At 37.6% G+C, this 15,923-nt stretch overlaps 1 protein-coding gene across 3 annotated transcripts in view; it reads left to right on the top strand.

The window, feature by feature from the left end:
• LOC127845747 (uncharacterized) overlaps nt 1-15,923 on the top strand; it is a 101,048-nt gene that overhangs the window by 70,716 nt on the left and 14,409 nt on the right. For all 3 annotated transcript variants that reach the window (XM_052376861.1, XM_052376863.1, XM_052376862.1), the window contains exons 3-4: nt 15,128-15,176; nt 15,566-15,610. In XM_052376861.1, coding sequence (XP_052232821.1) covers nt 15,128-15,176; nt 15,566-15,610 — 94 coding nt within the window. The remainder of the gene's footprint in view (nt 1-15,127; nt 15,177-15,565; nt 15,611-15,923) is intronic.

Here is a 15,923-nt window from a genome sequence, read left to right on the forward strand (position 1 = left end):
GATTCCAGCCTATAGGCTTTTTCTACGACACTTCAGCTTGACAAAGTCATTCATCAGCTGTGAGAAGTCTAGTTCTCAGAGGACTTGACATTTAAGAGACAGTCGCCGTGGTGTAATCGATATGATGTTCACCTAGCGACCGGGAGGTCACGAGTTCGATCCCCACCGCGGGAGCGTTCTTTAGATCTCCCCCAAAGACACCAAGTACTGGTTCTAGGCCAAGGAAACGGACTTGAGAGCGTTTATATAAGCCTTAGGCTTTCAATGCAATCGAGCTAAAAATAAATATGTTTAAACTAATAGACAGTAGCCCAAATGGGGTTCTTCAGATAGTTTTTGCACGCGTGATACTGATGAAAATGACCTCCCACCTTGACAGTTTATAACTGGAATTGTTAAGTATATACGAACACCGTTTGGAAAAATAGTCTGTAGTTGACTTCCATCTAATTTAAGTAGTTAACTGATGTGGGTGATGGTTCTGTCCGCTTCCAAATAGCATAGTAAATCAAAGCGAACTAAACGGTCCAGATGTTGTTATGACCATACGGACAGGTCGTTTAATAAACAGAGAAACTAATGGTTCTGAGTTGATATACAACACAGAAAGAAAATTGATAGCATGGTAAATCAAAGCAATCTAAGCGGAAACAATTGGATATAAATCAGGAAACCGGTAAAATGACACAGAAAATGTGTGATGCAATCCCAATAGAGTCGTTATGGCGTAATAAAGAAAGATCATATATTGGGAAACTGGCCAGCTGTTGGGGCCCCCTAAAAATCGGGGGCCCAAGGCTGCAGCCTTGTTAGCCTAGTGCTTAATCCAGCCCTGAGATTCAGCAGCTAAGTGCTTATTCAATATTTCTTTTTGCAAACTTTAATAGTATTCAAGTTGTTGATGTTGAGAATTTAACAGACTGGGGTTCAATTACTGAATATTTAGCCTGATCAGACTTTTTTTATGCCCCCTTTCAAAGAAAAGGGGGCAAATAGTGATCGACTGTCCGTCTGTCTGTCTGTCCGTCTTTCCGTCACACTTTGCGTTAAGGTTTCGAAAAATGCTCATAACTTCTATGACCAATTATCTGCAACTCATCTTGCTACCAGTTGTTTATAAAAATATATCTTATATTCGATATTCTTACGTGACTCACCCAGTCCTTTAAGCCGAAATGACTGTAAAACAAAATTGTGTCTTTGTGTCGTATGAACGAATCTGAACTAAAACTAAATTCAGGTTCACGTTGTACATGCATGATCAGTTGTCAAACGAAAGTACGGTTGATATTCAAATGCATTATTTTTCTCTTTCCGGGATATTGTTTTAGTATGTTGATGCTGCATTAACAAATATAAGTGTATGTGAAGTAATAACACCAAAAATAAACAACGGGTGCGATAGACACCTATAAACTGCTAGATGCCCATAATATCACTTTAAGTATACTTACATGTACCCTGGTAGCTGTCAATATTCTTAAACATACCCGGTTGATATAAGACAGTACCCGAGTTGTATTCCCTCAAAAAATCCGTTGCCGTAAAACGCCCTACTGATTATCTCAAACAAACTTCTTTTTTAAAAAACTGCATCAACATGCTTTTTGAGTATGAGTTTCGATAATATAGGGGCCATTTACCAGAAAATTGACATAAATGTGAATAAAATTGATTTAAAAAAAAAAAAACGACAATGACTGATTTAGCGTTAAATTTCCTGGGTACGTTTAAGTATATTGACACTACCTGGGGCACATGTAAGTATACTTAGAGTACCCTGGGTACATGTCAGTAGTACCCGAGCCGACAATGACCAATCAAGCATTAGTAGTATCTATTTATTGTTTTGTTTAAAAAGTACAACCTACTAGAAGTACAATGTGGCAAAATTACATAATTTACCTAACAACTGTATATACCGGTAACTACCGTATATGTCCTTATATTGACGCTCATGCCCTAATAGACGCGTAGGCCGTCTTATCTGGGGTTGATCGGAATTTATCGGAACCATAAGATAAGATTTATATAGCCCATAATCCATTAAAGAGTGACACATAACATATGAAAACATCGTTTCTGTGGCCATTTTGTTTGCAACACAGTGGCACCGTAATTTGCTGAGATCGGGATAAAGGTGCGCAGTGCGCTCTTTTCTAATGAACACGAAAACGTGTGCATCATTTCCATAATTCGATGCGCACCGTTTTGCAATGCGATGCCCGTTGTTTAAATGTTATATAAGATAAACTACTCTTACACAAATTATTTGTTTGCTCTTCTACTTATGAGAGTGTTCATGAAAAAAAATCGAGGTATATCGATCCCCGCGTCGTTTGATTAATGGTTTGTTTAAGTTTTTGTTGTCATGAAAACTCGTTGATTTACAACGCAAAACGTCTTATTTGAACTGACGCGAATTAATTTAATCATATTTCTCAGCTTCGCATTTGCTTTATTTTGATAATTTAATCCAAAGTTAAATGTTAGCAAGCGTTTTTTACTGGAATTGTAAACAAAGAGTCAGGTAAAGTCTTCCAAAAATTTGCACTCTGTGTAAATAGATGTTTAACGTCATCAAAGGAAAGCCGCTTCCTGTCTGAAGCAATAAAGCAACAAATTTCTCGCCGGCAAAATTGGCTTACTTTGTCTAGCAATCAACATGCCGAACCAATCGCGTGTTTGTTCCTCAATGGCAATCGTCCAATTTAATTATAGCACGTGCATAGCTCCGCCTTCGAATCTTTTGCAGAGAACGGAGGTGGAGTTTAACAGTTAATTGAGGAAGTTTTTTGCGCAAGTTGAGTTCCGATGCACCGAAATTACTCGGCCCTAAGCATTGAAACAACAAATACATGTATCAATGATTTTCCGATATCTGCGTAAATAATGCTACCGTGCAAGTATACTACGTAGGTTACAAACCAACAAAAATAATAATTGTCGTCAGAACAGGTGACGATTTGTGTAAAATTGGACATTGCGATGTAATGGGTCTGCAGAAGACTATGTCATACGATTGGATTAAACAATGTTGTGAGCGGCAGGTAATGAAAATGTTGTAGATATCGACGGGCGTTTTATTTTTCTTAAATAAGAAACAAACAAATGATATTTGTCTAATGGCCAGTGTTATCATAGTCTGTTTCCACATCCATATATATGTTGTTGATGTATATTCCTCGAGGACTGCATGTAACTCGGGTGCAAGGCAGCAGTGAGGGACGTTGTCATGGGTGGCACATGCGCTTTACGCCGATGACGCCAACTGTATGCTATTGAGTGTTCGAGTGTATTGTTTGTCACGCTATAAATACTTATCAGCTAGACACAGTGAAGGCTCGAAATACCGGTTCAAACTGGATTTAATAGTGAGCATCTCTTAATGGGGAAATATTTAAGTCAATGAAAAATAAAATGGGATCCACGGACGATTTGCCTAAAATTGGACATTGCGATGTAGCGGGTCTGCAGCAGACTATGTCATACGATTGGATTAAACAATGTTGTGAACGGCAAGTAATGAAAATGTTACACTGTTCAAATATGAGGAATAGGTAATAGTGGTTTGAATTTAACGCGCAGGGGTCTTGAAAAAACATGCGCAGTGCGCGTCAATAAGGACATATACGGTACTGTTTAACATTGAATGTTCATTATGACATTATTTTCATTGCTTTCACTGTACATCCGTGGAACATCATCTATTAATTTAAATTGGATATTAAATTGTTCTAAAACAATTTCTTTGGTTTCAAATTCCTGCACATTTCATGTAAAATATACTCGAGATCTGGAGAAACAAATGCAATTTTCAAGAAAATGTCTGCTTGATAAGAGCATGTGGTAATTGGATATGGCCCTAAGTAAGTAAGAGATATGCCAGCACGCTAACTGTCTTTATGGCCTGTTAATTATACACTAATAGGACCTTGCTAATAAGCCTCCCTCAGGAGCATTGTAGACGAGGTTCACAAAGGTCTGTTTTGTGTGAGGATGCGCAAAAGTCTTTTTCTCACCAGCAATTGCAAAGACTTATTTCTTACCACACCTTGCAACAGTCTCTTTCTTGTTTCTTGTAAGGTCTTATAAAGGTCTATTTTTGTTTCTTGTAAGTTCTGTTTCTTGCAAGGTCTCACAAAAGTATATTTAAAAAGGTTCGGAATATATGTCTAATGTTTGACTATTTCTTTCCATGTTAAACGTCATTGCCATAATGTCAAATGATGAAACCTCCATCCGAAATAAAACAATTATATAGTTGTCTTCGGGCTTTTGCAATTCTGAAAAAAAAATATGTGACTCAAGCATCTGCATTATCTTTTGCTTGCCATGGTATTAATAGGAGTTCTCATGACGCATTATATTAGTCGGTGGTTTTATCATTGATTGGGGAAACAAGGTAATTCTGCCCTTTTAGATGAAGTTATTAGGTTTTTATTGGGCCATGATTAAAAATGGGGGTTAACAAAATCAGCAACTTTGTGGGCTATTTTGGGCATTGTAAGTATTGTATGTGAATGTTTTATAATTGAAAAATCCTGATAAAATTAATAAACTGATATGAGCTTCAGCTTAAAAGTAGTTTGTGGCTTAATTAGTCTGGGATAACAAAATCATATTATTTTCATCCTAATAAAAATGTACAGCTTGGCAGTTTGTCTCAAGTCTCCCATCACAAACAATAGTTTTGATTGCTCCCCATAAGAAGCTATTTATATTTTTTATATGGCCGGTTGTATTGTCTGTAGATTGTTCCTGTCTTCTTGGTTCACAGTCTGTCATTAATCACAGCGATATTGATCTTTTCTGTATTATGAAATCTTGTGTTGAATGTATATTGTAATAATCTGGGGCAAGTTTTAACAATATTTTGGTATAATGAAACCATTGCACGAGAAAAATCTTTTTTTTTCTGTTGAAATGTTTAAAAAATATTTGTTCTTCTTAACAACTTTCCAATATCTTAGAACTGAATTAAGAAGATGTATAAAATTGTTTGTTCCATTTCGAAACTATTATTTTGAAGTTGTTAGACTGACAAAATACTTTAAAAGAATGATTATCCCCATAAAAAATTAATTGTCCACACTGGAAAAATGTGTGTTAAGATTACAATACTACTGGCAGTAAATCCAAGGGGGAGAAATTTATGACTAATCAAAGTCAATCCTACAGGTAGAACTTTGTGACAGATTTGCCTGAAATGTTATGGCACACATAAAATTGGCCATGGATACAGGGCTGAGAATTTGTATGTGATGGAGATCCACAAAGATTTTAAAGGACTCTTTATTGTTGAAAATAAAAACACCAAAATACATGGCTACTGTCATATATTCCTATTGATCTTGAACATTAGAAGTTATTGCCTTTTGATTAATCTTGTCAAATTTCATTTCTTGCCTCCTTTTTTTTTGTGACAAAAAACTATAATCAAGTTATGATTTTATGCCCCCCTTCGAAGAAGAGGGGGTATATTGCTTTGCTCATGTCGGTCTGTCGGTCGGTCTGTCGGTCCGTCCATCCACCAGGTGGTTGTCAGACGATAACTCAAGAACGCTTGGATCTAGGATCATGAAACTTCATAGGTACATTGATCATGACTCCCAGATAACCCCTATTGATTTTGAGGTCACTAGGTCAAAGGTCAAGGTCACGGTGACCCGAAATAGTAAAATGGTTTTTGAATGATAACTCAAGAATGCATACACCTAGGATCATGAAACTTCATGGATAGATTGATCATGACTCGCAGAGGACCACTATTGATTTTGAGGTCACTAGGTCAAAGGTCAAGGTCACGGTGACCCGAAATAGTAAAATGGTTTCCGGATGATAACTCAAGAATGCATACGCCTAGGATCATGAAACTTCAAGGGTAGATTGATCATGACTCGCAGATGACCCCTATTGATTTTGAGGTCACTAGGTCAAAGGTCAAGGTCACAGTGACCTGAAATAGTAAAATGGTTTTCAGATGATTACTCAAAAACGCATATGCCTAGGATCATGAAACTTCACAGGTAGATTGATCATGACTCGCAGATGACCCCTATTGATTTTGAGGTCATAAGGTCAAAGGTCAAGGTCACGGTGACCCGAAATAGTAAAATGATTTTTGGATGATAACTCAAGAACGCTTTTGCCTAGGATCATGACACTTCATAGGTACATTGATCGTGACTCGCAGATGACCCCTATTGATTTTCAGGTCACTAGGTCAAAGGTCAAGATCACAGTGACAAAAAACATATTCACACAATGGCTGCCACTACAACGGACAGCCCATATGGGGGGCATGCATGTTTTACAAACAGCCCTTGTTTATTGAGGGCGCCTACATTAAAATGTTGTCAGTGTAAAAATATATTTATCCAATGTAAATCTGGCTTTTTTTCCACTTACTTTTTTCTACTTTATATAAATTGCAGCCATAATTTCCAGGCAAAAGCACTTTACTTGCAGACAGCTTAATTCTCCATTCAGTTAATAGATGTATTTGTTATCCTCTGCCAAAGAAGAAGGGATATAGAATTGGCGTTGTCTGTCATTCTGTCAGTCACAAACTTTTCAGGGCTATATCTCAGAAACTATGCAAGATAAACAAGAAACTTCATTGATGTATAGATATCAATGAAGAAAAGTGTCATATTGAACAAGAACCATAAATCAACACTTAAGTAAATAAAAGTTATTTCCCTTTGATGTTACTTTTCAGGGCTATATATCTTAACTTCAATACAAGATTTTAACAACTTCATGTGTGTATTACCCTACACTTAAATATTTTATAGTATTATCCCTTTTGTCAAGAGATTTGCATCCATCTATAAACACAATTTTTTTTTGGGGGGGGGGGAGTGGGGGGGGGGGTTGGCAACAAAGTAACAAATTTGCTTGTAAATATTACAGTTACTGCCTGTCCATTATAGAAGCATTTGTGTTAACATAGATCATGACTTTTGACACATATGTGGGAATGTACAGAAATAAATTGACACACTGTTCCATTTACTTCAAAGTATGCAAACTTTGTTTTGGAACTAAAGGGAAATGCTTTGTCGCCGTGGTGTAATGGATATGATGTCCGCCTAGCGACCGGGAGGTCAAGAGTTTGATCCCCATCGTGGGAACGTTCTTTAGATCTCCCCCAAAGACACCTATTACTGGTTCTAGGCCCAGGAAACGGACTCAAGAGCATTTATATAAGCCTTAGGCTTTCGGTGCAATCGAGCTAAAATAAATAGGTTTAAAAGGAAATGCTTGCCCCATATGGTTTTCTTTTCTGCTATTTGAATTATTATTTATGCACCCTGCATCTATACAGATTTTATTGAAAACTGAATCATTTCAAAAGTATCAGAAGATATGAGTATATTATCAATAGTGCTGATCTGGATTTTGATTGATTTTCTTTGTGCCTTGCTAAGCAGAAAACTGATACTGTGATCACAGAGATAATTGTTTCCATCATGCTACAGTGGGTTGCAGTATTAAAGTGATACTATGGGCATTTTACACCAGGTTTTTCGAAGAAAAAAAATGGTTATTAGATTGGCGAATGTCGGCGGGCGGGCTGGCGGGCGGAACAAGCTTGTCCGGCCATAACTCTGTCTTTCATTGTCAGATTTTAAAATCATTTAGCACATTTGTTCACCATCATTAGACGGTGTGTCGCGCGAAAGAATTACGTCGATATCATCAAGGTCAAGGTCACAATTTGAGTTTGAAGGTCAAATAATGCCATAAATTAGCTTGTCCGGACCATTACTTTGTGATTCATTGCGATATTTTAAAATTATTTGGTACATTTGTTTACCATCATTAGACGGTGTGCCACGCGAAAGAATCACGTCGATATCTCCAAGGTCAAGGTCACAATTTGAGTTTGAAGGTCAAAAATGGCCATAAATGAGCTTGTCTGGGCCATTACTATGTCATTCATTGTGACATTTTAAAATCATTTGGCACATTTGTTCACCATAATTGGACAGTGTGTTGCATGAAAGAATTACCGTAATAACTCTATGTTTTTGGACACTTAAAAATAATTAATTTTTTCGTGTCCGAAAACATAGGTACAAAAAAATATTCACAAAATGCAGGTGTCCGAAAACTTAGAGTCGAAAATTGAAGTGTCCGAAAATAGCGTCAATTGTATCAACCACTACCGGTAATAGCATGCGCTTGTAAAATACCATGCTGTATAGTATAAATTACAGTAATATATATTTGCACTGCATTTTAAATAATTTTAAATGCTTAATTTATTTGACAGAAAGTTACTACAAGGTTGTACTTTGACCAACGAGTTCAAAGATGAGAATGTGACGTACCGATACTCACTAGTATGAACCTGTAATTAACGCAAAAAAAAGCAAACTTTGAACTCTTTGTTTGTTCATTTCAGATAGTTGTTTTCTAACACCTTCCATTGTTCGTAAAACTTGCAATAGGGTGCATCACACTTTGAAGCGTTTAGTAGGGGTAAGACCATTGCGGTAGATAATTGAACTGTTAATTGGTACTGCCCCTGGTAAGTGTCATAACACTTATGCTATCGGGCGAAACCATTGTTTAATACCGGTTTACCAGGTTATTTACCCAATAACGCAATGTAATGGTCCGTTGCCCTCAGGCATGCACCTTCCATGTTTTATGATGTTAATCTGGGTGTAAAACCCCATGATCGAAGTGTCATTAGATATCGAAAACAGGACCGAAATTTGGTGAAATAGCGCTGTAAAATATTCTGTCCGAAAACTGTCTGAATTCTGTCCGAAAGGGACATAAATATTGGACGAAAAATCGTGTGTCCGAAAATGAAGAGTCATGAAAAATAATTATTTTTGCTAAAAAAGGGGGTGTCCGAAAACTTAGAGTGTCCGAAAACATAGAGTAATTACGGTACGTCAATATCTCCAAGGTCAAGGTCGCAACAACTAAAAATAGATTGATTTTGAAACAACTATGTAACTATGAACAATCAGTAGCAATGCACATTTTGATTTTGAGTTGTCTCTCTTTATCAGACTTTTTTTATGCCCCCCTTCGAAGAACATGTTGCACATGTTGGTCGGTCGGTCGGTTGGTCCGTCGGTCCATCCACCAGATGGTTTCCGGATGATAACTCAAGTACGCTTAGGCCTAGGATCATGAAACTTCATAGGTACATTGATCATGACTGGCAGATGATCCCTATCGATTTTAAGGTCACTAGGTCAAAGGTCAAGGTCACAGTGACTTGAAAAAGTAAAATGGTTTCCGGATGATAACTCAAGAATGCTTAGGCCTAGGATCATGAAACTTCATAGGTACATTGATCATGACTGGCAGATGACCCCTATTGATTTTCAGGTCACTAGGTCAAAGGTCAAGGTCACAGTGACTTTAAATAGTAAAATTGTTTCTGGATGATAACTCAAGAATGCTTATGCCTAGGATCATTAAACGTCATAGGTATATTGATCATGACTGGCAGATGACCCCTATTGATTTTCAGGTCACTAGGTCAAAGATCAAGGTCACAGTGACTCGAAACAGTTAAATGGTTTCCGGATGATAACTCAAGAATGCTTACGCCTAGGATCATGAAACTTCATAGGTACATTGATCATGACTGGCAGATGACCTGTATCAATTTTCAGGTCACTAGGTCAAAGGTCAAGGTCACAGTGACTCGAAACAGTAAAATGGTTTCCGGATGATAACTAAAGAATAATTAGGCCTAGGATCATGAAGCTTCATAGGTACATTGATCATGACTGGCAGATGACCCCTATCAATTTTCAGGTCACTAGGTCAAAGGTCAAGGTCACAGTGACAAAGAACGTATTCACACAATGGATTCCACTACAACTGACAGCCCATATGGGGGCATGCATGTTTTACAAACAGCGCTTGTTTTCTAATTGAAATTAAGGTCAATTTTACACAAGGGGGTTAACAATTCACTTTTTGAATTGTCTCCCTTTATCAGACTTTTTCAACTGAAAACGTTGTTTTGTGACAATTTTGTCCCTTGTTCGCTGTTGAATTGAGCCGAAAAGAATTAACAAGTCAAAACAATTAGTTAAACTGTGGTTACTGACCAATAATCTGCATCTCATCTTGCTGCCAGTTGTTTATAAAAAATATATATTATTTTACATGACTGGACAGCCCTCTAAGCCGAAATGATCTGTAAAACAAAATTTTGTCTTTGTGTGGTATGAATGAATCTGCACTTAAACTAAATTTACATTCATATCGTACATAATCATTTCTGTCGTCAGTTGTCAAAACGAAAGTACGGTTGATATTCAAATGTATTATTTTTCTCTTTCGGGGATATTGTTTAGTATGTTGATGCTGCATTAACAAATATAAGTGTATATCAAGTGAAAACACCAAAAATAAACAACGGTTGCGATAGACACCTATAAACTGTTAGATGCCCATAATATCACTTTAAACTTAATAAGTGATTTCTTAACAAACAGTATAATGTCCTTTGTGCATGTTTATATGTACTGTCACAGTGTGGTGGAATCTACTCCAGTTTCATCTAATTCTATTAGATTTGTTGTATATATTCATAACAATTGATAACAAATTATAACCAAATACATACATAATATTAATCAGTTTAAAACCCCCGAATGAACTCAGAAGTCTAGCGAATTTCAATCCAACGAACTGATTATGGCAACTGAGTTTATTGCTTGTGGCAATTGTGAATTTTCTTCATTTTATTGTCAAAACATTTATTTTTATGAACAGCGATTTGTTTTGCCCTATTGGGAAAAGTACTTGTACCAGCCCAAGTGGGAAAAATATGTGCGAAAAACCCTGAAGTTGAAAAAAATTGCGTTGTGAAATTTTCATATTGGGAAATTGATGTACTTAATTTTTTGCTCCCAAATACTTTATAATTGATAACTAAGTGTTGTCAATACTATATTAACTTAGGTTCAAGTCATAGAGCTGCATAGGGAAAATAACTTAATGTTATTAAAAAAATAAATAGTGGAAAACTTCAATTGGGATTTTTTTTAAATAACTGGGAAGTTTTTAGTTTTTCAGCTCACCAGTCTTTGTCCGTCATCCGTCCGTCCACATTTGTTCGTAAACACTCATGATCTTCATGAAATTTGGTCAGAAGCTTCGTCCCAATGAAATCTCGGTCGAGTTTGAAACTGGGTCGTGCTGGGTAAAAAACTAGGTCAAAAAAAAGAAAAAACTTGTAAACACTATAGAAGTCACATTTCATGCCAAATCTTCATGTAACTTTGTCAAAATGTTTGTCTTAATGATATGTTGGTTGAGTTCAAAAGTGGTTCTGGTCTGTTGAAAAACATGGCCGCCAGTGGGCGGGGCAGTTTTCCTTATTTGGCTATAGAGAAACCTTGTAAACACTCTATAAGTCACAATCATCATGAAAGTTGCCCAATCATCATGAAAGTTGGTCAAAACATTGGTTTTATTGATTTCTCGGACGAGTTCGAAAATGGTCCAGATCGGTGAAAAAGCATGGCCACCAGTGGGTGGGGCATTTTTCTCTATATGTATATAGTGAAAACATGTCACATTTTTAACCCAATTTTCATGAAATTTGGTCAGAACATTTGTTTCCTTGATATGAGAGTAGAGTTAAAAAATGTTTATGGTCAGTTGAATAACATGGCTGCTGGGGGGGGGGGGGGGGGGGGGCAGTTTTCGTGTATTTATATAGTAAAAAAAGCTTGTGAACACTCTAGAAGTCAATTTTTTTTTCCCAATCATCATGAAACTGTGAAATGATTGGTTTTATATATATCTCTGATGAGTTCGCAAATGGTCCGGATCTGTAAAAAAACATTGCCGCCGGGGGTGGGGGGCAGTTTTCTGTATGTGACTAGAGAGAAACCTTGTGATCAAACACTATAGAAGTCTCATTTTTTGCCTAATCAGCGTGAAACTTAGTCAATACATTGGTTTTATTGATTTCTCTGACAAGTTGGAAAATGGCTCAGATCGGTGAAACACACTTTTTAGATTGCTTTTTGATTGCTCAGGTGAGGTTTTAGAATTGGTCTTTGTCCGCCGTCCGTTCGCCCACATTTGGTTTGTAAACACTCTAGCATTCACACTTCTCAAGCATTCTTTATGAAAGTTGCTGAAAGATCTCAGTCATGTTTGATAATGAGCAAAATCACATAATTAAAGCCATAATTATTGCCCTTAGATTGTCCAAATCTTCATTATATTATACAAAATCCTTGTAATCACTAGAGGTCACAATTGTGTTTCAGATGTTATGAATCTTGGTCAAAATATTTATTTTTATGCCCCCCTTCGAAGAAGAGGGGGTATATTGCTTTGCTCATGTCGGTCTGTCTGTCGGTCTGTCTGTCGGTCCGTCCACCAGGTGGTTGTCAGATGATAACTCAAGAACGCTTGGGCCTAGGATCATGAAACTTCATAGGTACATTGATTTTGACTCGCAGATGACCCCTATTTATTTTGAGGTCACTAGGTCAAAGGTCAAGGTCATGGTGACCCGAAATAGTAAAATGGTTTTTGGATGATAACTCAAGAATGCATACACGGCCAACAGGACAAACTCTGAACAATATAACTGAAGCAACTGGTCTGTAATCCTAAATCTATAATTATCAGTCCAATGAAACATCATCCTTTGAGTAAAATAAAGTGGATCAGTAAAAATATTATCAGAATATGAGATTTTTTGTATATTTTGTATATTAAATATTGTGTTAATGTTAAATTTTGTTGATTAATATAAATATAAGCAGGACAGGGGAGGTAATACACTATTATATCTTTCTTATATATAGGGGAAACAAATGCAATAAGTTTAAATTTCATGTTTAATGAATAGAGGATATTTATCATGTCAGTGTGAGATCATTTGTTATTTTCTATGATCACATTTTATCCCCCACACCCCCACCCCCCCAACCCCCACCCCCCAATTTTTTTTTAAAAACATCTAATAAATTACCACACACCCCACATTATACCCCCCTCTCACTCCCCCCCCTACCCCCCCCACCCCCCAATTTTTTTTAAAACATCTAATAAATTACCTTCACCCCACATTATTACCCACTCTCACACCCCCACCCCCTACCACCCCCACCCCCCTACCCCCCCACTCCCCTTACCCCCCCGCCCACCCCACCCCCAAAAACATCTAATAAATTAAACACCCCACATTATACCCCCTCTCACTCACCCCCCACCCCCCCTACCCCTCCCCCCCCCCCCCTAAAAAAAAAAAATAAACATTTTAAACATCTTATAAATTACCACACCCACATTATAACCCCCTCTCACCCCTACCCCCCACCCCCCCACCCCCCAAAATAAATATTTTTTATTTTTTTTTAAACATCTAATAAATTACCACACCCCACATTATTACCCACCCTCTCACCCCCACCCCCATCCCCCCTACCTCCACCACCCTCCCTTCCCCCCACCCCTCCCAAAAAAATTTTTTTTTTTTTTTTAACATCTAATAAATGACCACAACCCACATTATTACCCCCTCTCACCCCCCACCCCCATCCCCCCTAACTCCACCAACCTCCCTACCCCCCACCCCCCACCCCCCAACAAAAATAACAAAAAATAATTTTTAAGCATATTATAATTACTCCACCCCACATAATTACCCCCCCTCTCACCCCCAACCCCCTACCCCCCACCCCCCCCCCCCCCCCCCCCCGAAAAAAAAAAAAAATAAATAAAAAATTAACATCTTATAATTACCACACCCCACATTATAACCCCCTCCCACCCCCCCCCTACCCGCCCACCCCCCAAAAAAAAATATTTTTTTTTTTTTTTAAACATCTAATTAATTACCACACCCCACATTATTACCCCCTCTCACCCCCCCACCCCCCTACCCCCCTACCCCCCCCCCCCCCCCAAAAAAAAATAAAATTGTTTTTTAAACATCTTATAAATTACCACACCCCACATTATACCCCCCCTACCCCCCCCCCCCCACCCCCACCCCCCCCCCCCCATTTTTTTTTAAACATCTAATAAATTTCCACACCCCACATTATAACTCCCTCTCACCCACCCACCCCCCACCCCCCTACCTCCCCCGCCCCATAAAAAAATAAAAAATCTTTTTGGTCAAGGTCACAGTGACAAAAAACGTATTCACACAATGGCTGCCACTACAACTGACAGCCCATATTGGGGGCATGCATGTTTTACAAACAGCCCTTGTTGTAAGCAAAGTTTGATGTTTGGTAAGGGGGGTCAACTCAAAATATAGGTCACCAGGTAAAATGTTACAAAAACAAAAACACTCCATACGCCAGAGTTTTGGTTCAATAATGATGAAACTTGACCAAGATGTGTTTTCTGGACAATATCTAGGTCAAGTTTGACGTTTGGTGAAGATTAAATAAACCGACTCCTCTCAGGTGCACAAACTAGGGCCATCTTGGCCCTCAGATGACCCTCTTGTTTCCTAATTGGGAAAGTGCAGTTTTCCGGTAATTTATAATGAAGGAAAAAATCGCTGATGTATGAAGAGTTTCAACAAATTGTCAATGCATATATAACATTGCTTATGTAAATCCTTTGTTTTATTGTCAAATGAGCTTACTAGAATATGCAATCCAAAACACAAGTTCAAATTTTAATAAAAATGCATCTTCATTTCAAGCCTGGGTGTATAGAGTTTTATATAAAAACAAATTTAGCGCAGAGAGTTTTGCGATCTTTTAATTTAATGTAAAAATTGCATTGTGCACTTTTACAAGATAACATTGCATATTATTTGAAATTGACATTTCCTCTAAATTAAATTCAAATTCTGAAGTGTTTTCTTAATGCCAAGTCTATTATTGGTTCTTACAATGTAAGACTTGGAGTGATGAATACGGGCCCTGTATGTGTCAGTTTCAAGACAACTCAGTGCAATGTGATCACATTATGAGCAGTATTTTGGTAAAAAGAATCATACAACAAAATCATGTCTGTTCTATTTGTGTTTGTTTGGGGTCTAATATGTTATATAGAATGTGCCTGACACCCATCATAGTGATTTTACTGATTTATCAACCTCTGCACACACTGTCTTATGGTGTCCGATTTTTTTTTATTTCAGTGAGGACATTCCACAATTGGAGAAAGCCAAATTTGGACAATATTGTCAGGTATGTATATTTTTAATTTCAAATGTGTGTTCATAAAATTGATTATCAATGAATTATGAGGTAGAATAGTCAAGGAATAATTTGTATTTTCCTTTGTATTGTTATTCTAAAAAAAAACATGCTTCAAAACTTAGTGTTTATAAGCGATCATTAAAAGTGTTTTACCTAGTAAAATTGTGTCGGATACACATAGCAGGGTTCTTATTATGAAATATATATGAGCCATGTTCTGAGAAAACTGGGCTTAATGCATGTGCGTAAAGTGTCGTCCCAGATTAGCCTGTGCAGTCCTGAAATGTTGTTGTACATGTTATACAAGTTTGTTTTAGCAAGATTCTGTCATCACTAACAGGGTCTCCTTGTTGACACTGGTTGTGTTTCTGTTACAGCAAGTCCCAGGGCGACAGTGGTTTGCTCGTTATGTCAACTCACAGGTAAGATATCATTGGAGCATTGTTCCAGGAAAACTGGGCTTAATGTAAGTGCGTAAAGTGTGGTCCCTGATTGGCCTGTGCAGTCAGCTGTTACTGTCCGCTTGTATGCTATATTGTGTTTAACCCATTTATGCCTAGCGTCTAGAAAAAAGGCCTTGGAAAACAGCGTAGACCCAGATGAGACGCCACATGACGTAATTAGGGACTCTTGTTGACAGACTAGATATTGGACATGAGAATAGTTATACATTTGGCCATTACGTCTGAGACAATCATGCCCATTACCAAAATATCTCTGCCATCAGCCCTAATG

Source organism: Dreissena polymorpha, chromosome 9 (assembly GCF_020536995.1).
Source record: "Dreissena polymorpha isolate Duluth1 chromosome 9, UMN_Dpol_1.0, whole genome shotgun sequence".
NCBI classification, from domain to species: domain Eukaryota; kingdom Metazoa; phylum Mollusca; class Bivalvia; order Myida; family Dreissenidae; genus Dreissena; species Dreissena polymorpha.